Below are 6,000 nucleotides of genomic sequence, written 5' to 3' on the forward strand. Positions count from 1 at the left end.
TCCCCGATGCTGAGTGATGTGGGGCATCTTTTCACGTGTCTGTTGGCCATCTGGATGTCTGCTTTGAAAAATGTCTATTCAAGTCTACTGCCCATGTTTTAATGGTGTTTTGGTGTTTTTTGCTTGAGGGGTATAAGTTTTTTATATATTTTGGATGTTAGCCCCGTATCAAAAATAATTTGCAAATATCTTCTTCCATTCAGTAGGTTGCCTTTTCATTTTGTTGACGGTTTCCTTTGCTGTGCAGACACTTTTTAGTTTGGTCTAGTTCCAATAATTTTTTTCCTTTGTTTTCCTTGCCTTAGGAGACATTTCTAGAAAAACATCCTACAGCCGATGTCAGTGAGATTACTGCCTGTGCTATCTTCTAGGAGTTTATAGTTTCAGGTCTCATATTTAGGTGTTTCATCCATTTTGAGTTTATTTTTGAGTATGGTGTAAGAAGGTGGTCCACTTTCATTTTTTTGCATGTAGCTGTCCAGTTTTCTAAGGTCTGGGTTTTTCTTCTTCACCCCCGGCCACCTTCTGTGAGTAACTCCCTTGGGATGAATTCTCATGAGTCTGTGCATACTTTAGCTGAGTTCATAGTTCTGCCCATGTCACAAGGCCCCCGCAGCCAAGGCCAAAGGATAATCCCAAGGGAAGTGACCAGAACCTCCCAGCTGGCCCAAGAGGCCTGGTGCCAGCCCCTCCTCTCACTGCTGGCCAGGAGCAGCCACACCAGCCTCTACCCACTTCCCAGGGTGACCTGCAGGGCCAGACAGCATGTACCACATAAATTATGCAGAGCCGTGGAGAATTGTATTGCTGTGTGATTCTGAGGGACCATTGCTGGCTGATCCTGGACCAGGGCCTAGAGCCAGCCTGGGGCCCCTCCCTCAACTCAGGCATTAATGCAAAGCACACCTCTCACCGCAGGCATTTAAAGATCAAAAGAGGCCAAAAAAGCTTTTAGGAGCCAGGTCTGTATGTGCTGGCACGCAGCCTCCCAGTGTCCGCGCCGACTGGCTTCCGTGGTGATTTCAGGTGTGCCCGGGGAGCAGCCGCAGAGAGCGTCAGGTCCGTTCATCCATAGACCACGGCTCCTGGGAGAAGCGCCCAGGGGCGTGGACTCCCTCAGACTTCCGTAGGAGAGGAAGGACTAGACTCCCGTGTTGAAGGCCTTCTGTGTGCTGGACCCCACTGGAGAAATCTGACATTTGTTAGCTCCTTTAATCTCCTTAACGGATAAGGGAACAGAGGCTTAGAGAGGACCGTTAAGCTAAAATGTGGTGGGGTTGAGGTTTGAAATCAGGTCTGATTCTGGTACCCTTTTAGGACGCTAGGACCCAGGGGAGACCACAGTTGCTAAAGGAGCAACCCCTGAGTTCAGTCTGACAAGTTGAGTCAACTGAGTCAAGGGTCCTCATCTTGTCACCCTCCAAACCCTGCCAGGTCCCTCCTAATTATCACTTGACCCTGATCCCTCCCATCCGTCCCATCAGGCATCACCACCCATCCCCACCTTAGTACTGTCAGCCTCACCTGGGCATTGTTTCTGCTCTTCCTGCCTAAAGTCTGGCACCTTCTGGACTACTCTCCCCACAACCTTGGGAGTGAGTCACACCTGACCATGTTCAAACTTTCCTGTGGTTCTTCACTGCCCTTGGAACAAGGCCAAGCTCCTTGGGATGGCTTTTGGGGTCTCCAGTCATCTGCTTTTCCTCCCATTCTCAGGCCACTCTGAATTTCTCACCTCTCCTCTCTCCCATTCTTCTTTACTCCTATCAAGACGATGAACCAGCATTTCCTTGAGACCCATGTTCCCATGTTATCTCCTTGGACAGCTTTCCACCTTGTCACGCACTATTCGTGCAATAACTGTGTAGTGAGCGCTCACTGTGTGCTAGGAACTGCGTAGGTGGGGGAGAAGCGCAGCCCCCGGTCCATCCCCATACTGCGTGGGAGACTGGGTCCTCTGACGGATGAGCCAGCGGGCCGTCATCAATGATCAGCCTCTAAAGCTGGCCGGGTGGGGCCGCTAGCAAGGCTTTGAGACTTTTGTACCTCAAGGACAGCGTTTCCAGGCACCCTGAGAACCTCAGGTAGACTCAAAGATTTGGGCCATCCCGGCAGGGAAAGCCCTGAGGAACTATTTCCATACCCCTCATGTCAGAGATGGGGAAACTGAGGACAGAGAAGGAAAAGGCTCTGCTCATGTCCTACATCAAGCTAGATGCTTCATGAGGACCTGGGTCCCTGATGCCCAGTCCAGCCCAGCCCTGGGACGGATCCCCACTGAGGACTGGGAAGCAGCAGAGAGCTCCTGGGAGACAACGGCCTCCTGTCGTGGTGACGGGTAGGGGCGGGAGTACAGGGGGAGGGGACACATACTGGCATGTGTCTGCATGCCGCCACACTCCGCTCTCTCTGTCCTCCTCTGCGAAGGTGCCGCGGTGAGAGACGACATGAACAGCTACGTCAGCCAGTACTACAACGGGCCCAGCAGTGGTGAGTCTGTGTCCGGGGCCCCTTTGTGTGGCCCCACACAACCCCTAACGTTGAGAATGGGGCCAGCTCGGCCGGGTGAGCCCCTCCCTTGGTGCCTGTGAACCATAACTGCAGGCAGAGTTCAAGATTCTAATACCTTCCGCTTTAGCTCCCAGCACAGTCCAGCACCAGGGCTCTGGATGTGGAGGTTGGAGTACTCTGTGATCACTAATGAGGGCAGCATGTGGGACCCTCATATGGAAAGGGGGCTGAATCTGGAAATCTAGGACACCTCAGCTCCTCTCAAGCCGAGATCCTCACGGCGTGATCATGATGGGGGTGAGGTAACAGCACAGTTGGGCTTGAGAAGTAACAGGTGTGGGGCATGTCCTTGCTCGATTTGTTTCATTCTTGCTCTTGAAAGAAGTCACAGGGAACCTAGTGGTTTTCATTTGTGGGACAGGTTGAGTCTTAAAAGAGTACCCCATTCTCCTTAGCCAATGTCTTGAGTCTTGTAGTTTGTATTTGACACTCCTTGAATCCTTGTATACTCCCTTGTGAGGCTAGAATGTTACATCGTGCGTGACATGTATAATGCAGTGGGTTGTTTTCTTTTTACAATTTCACCTCCTAGAGGTCTCTCTCTTTCAAAGCTTCTTCCAGTCTGCTGATCTCAGAGACCGCCATCTCTAGCTCAGTCCTCTCCCCCAGTGCAGTGTCCCCACAACTTTGGGGAGAGACCTTGCCTCCACTGCACCCACTGTATGCAGCCCCTTGGTACTTCTTCCTTAAAGACCTTCTGGAGTGTCCTCTGTCCTCGCCCTGCAGTGCATCCTACAGGGATGATGCAATCTTCTGAAGTCACAGCCCTGATCATGTCACTCTCGTGTTGGCCCCATTTAAAACTTTGACTCCACCTGACCATGAAGCCCAGGTTCCTAGTCCTGGAACCTCATGCTTTCTGAGTTAGGATGAGCTAGGTTATGCTGCAGTGGCAAATAACCCCAGCCTCTCCATGGTTTAAATCTACACGGGTCCATGGCTGTCGGCTTTCCTCCAGCACCTGGGGGGCAGAACAGCTGCCCTCTAATCGAGAACACTGCCGTCTGCAGGCAGAGCACAGCATAGCTGCCGCGGATCAGTCCTCGCAGATGATTGGCCAGTGCGTGTCACATGTCCGAGGAAGCCCAGGAGAGGGGGGCGGGGCCCGATCTTCCCTCGGGGCAGGCAGCGAACCTTGGGAAGTCGGACCACAGACCCAGGCCTCCCCCAGCCCAGCCCACGCACACTCACTAGCCGCCAGTTGGGTCAGAGGCGCCCCCAGCAGGGCCCACAGGGGTGTGGCAGAGGCTGAAGTGTGACCGGCACCCCTCCTTTCTTGCAGACAGTGGTGTCCCAGAGCCAGCCGTGTGCGTAGTCACCACAGCGGCCATAGACGTCCACCAGCCCAATATCTCTTCCGACCTCTTCTCGGTCGACGTGGCCCTGAAGCTGAGCAGCAATGGCACCTGTGCCGGCGCCACGTCCGAGAGCGCCTCCCGCTCGACTCGCAGCTCTGTCACCCGGGCCCAGAGCGACAGCAGCCAGACGCTGGGCTCCTCCACAGACTGCAGCACCGCCCGCGAGGAGCCGTCCTCAGAGCCCAGCCCCTCTCCTAGGCCGCTGCCGCCACCGCCCCAGCAGCAGATGGCAGAGGCCACGGTCCAGGACCTGCTGTCCTCCCTGTCCGAGGACCCCTGCCCATCCCAGCGGGCCTTGGACCCAGCCCCTCTCACCTGGCCCAGCCCCACGGGCTCGGCCCACACCAGCCCTGAGCTGGAGCACAGGGTAAGTCTTTTCAACCAGAAGAATCAGGAGGGCTTCACAGTCTTTCAGATCAAGCCTGTCATCCACTTCCAGCCTGCTGCACCCATGCTGGAGGAGAAGTTCAGATCTTTGGAATCCAAAGAGCAAAAGTTGCACAGGGTCCCTGAAGCCTAGAGCCTCCAGGTGGGCTGGGTGGGAGGAGGCAGAGAGCTATTTGGATGCTCTCCTAGGGTCCCAGAGGCTGCCAGGGGCCCCACGCAGGGCCCAGGAGCCCACCTGGCCTCCCTCAGGGTGCTGCCTGCCTCCAGGGAGGTGTCACTAGGCCAGGAGGCCACATGCCTCAGACCTCAAAGCCCAGAGCTGGCGTCTCCTCTGGCCCTGCTCAGGGGAGAGTGGTGCTCGTGGCTGGGGTCTTTTTAAACCATTTTTACAAAAACCAGCCGTGGCCCAGCTTCAGCAGGGTAGAGTGCAGGGACCAGCCCAGCCTCTTCCGTTGCCTTCGTTCCTGGCGCCCACCCTGGACCCCTGGGAACAGCACTGTGAGCAGGGGCTGTCTAGCCCCACCCCCAAGCCGTCTTTTCCCAGAACCCTGGGCAGAGCCGACACAGTCACACAGAGACCACCGTCTGAGCCTGTCTCCTTCATCCTCATTCTCCCATCTGGCATGAGCATTTCTGAGTCTTTTCCAGACAAATCTAGTTTTCACCTTCACAGGACATCATGGGATGAATCTGGAGGTGGGTGGGAGGGTCACGGGGGGTGGGGGGACAGCCGTTTTCCAATCTTGGCTTTAATAATAAAAACCGACTGCACTGAGACTTCTGGTTGGCCGAGGTTTCCTTTGCAATCACTAGCCCAGGTAGAGAAGCGTGGCTCTTGCAGGTTTGGGTTGGCCCGGCCTAGAGAAAAGCCACCCGGGGAGGCCCCAGCCCCCTCCAGCTGCTCTGAGACTTCTCCAAAGAAGGAGCCGTGGACCCCAGGCGGGAAGCTCTCACACTGCCTAACGAGGCGACCGCACGGGCCTTTTACCCTCCCTCATCTTCCCACCAAAACAGAGCTCCGAATTCAGCCTTCCTTGCGACAACTCCCACATTCAGCTCCCTGACCCAGGCAGGACTCCATTCCCTGGGGTCTTCGGACTCCGCAGGTCCAAAGCCGAGTGCAGTATCTTGCCCAAAGTCTACTCCTCCTTCCGGGTTCCCAGCCAGGGCACCATCACCCACCCAGCCATGAAGATGCATGGCGTTGGCGTCCTTGACTCCCTCCTCATCCCTCGAGAGCAGTGATGAATCCTCCAGAGCACCTGCCTTAGACCCCATCACAGCCTTGCTGAGGCCCGTGTGCAGCCTCTGACTCCACGTCCCACTAGTGGGTCCTCCCAGGCTGATGAGCCCGCTCAGTGTCTCCCTTGCCAGGGAGCCTCCAAGGGATTCTGGGTTTGTAACCCCTGTTTTGTTTTATATTTACATCAAAGAGAGGACTTAATTTTAATCTCAAGGGCTTCCGTTGCCCCAGCTGAACTCAGCAGGGTCACAGCCCCTTAGCAGGGTGTCCTTGGGGCTTCTGTGGCCCCTTGGACACATTGTGACAGTGCAGTGATCCCATGGCTTGGTCAGCATCTGCTTCTCTGCCTGCCTTCCCTTGGTTCTCGAAAGCAGGGCTCAGGCCCGAGTCCCATTAGAACCCCACAACCCTGCATAAGGCCACAGGCTTGCACAGAGCCGC

The 6,000-nt window shown here is 55.5% G+C and overlaps 1 protein-coding gene across 1 annotated transcript in view; it reads left to right on the forward strand.

The window, feature by feature from the left end:
• The window catches only part of TMEM266 (transmembrane protein 266), a 137,078-nt gene extending 131,937 nt beyond the window's left edge, over positions 1–5,141 (forward strand). The window contains exons 10-11 of the mRNA XM_040642938.1: positions 2,428–2,490; positions 3,854–5,141. Of these exons, the coding sequence (XP_040498872.1) occupies positions 2,428–2,490; positions 3,854–4,449 (659 nt within the window). The 3' untranslated portion in view covers positions 4,450–5,141. The remainder of the gene's footprint in view (positions 1–2,427; positions 2,491–3,853) is intronic.
• The last annotated feature ends 859 nt before the right edge of the window (positions 5,142–6,000 follow it).

Source organism: Ursus maritimus, unplaced genomic scaffold (genome assembly GCF_017311325.1).
Source record: "Ursus maritimus isolate PB19 unplaced genomic scaffold, ASM1731132v1 scaffold_27, whole genome shotgun sequence".
In the NCBI taxonomy this organism is placed as follows: Eukaryota; Metazoa; Chordata; class Mammalia; order Carnivora; family Ursidae; genus Ursus; species Ursus maritimus.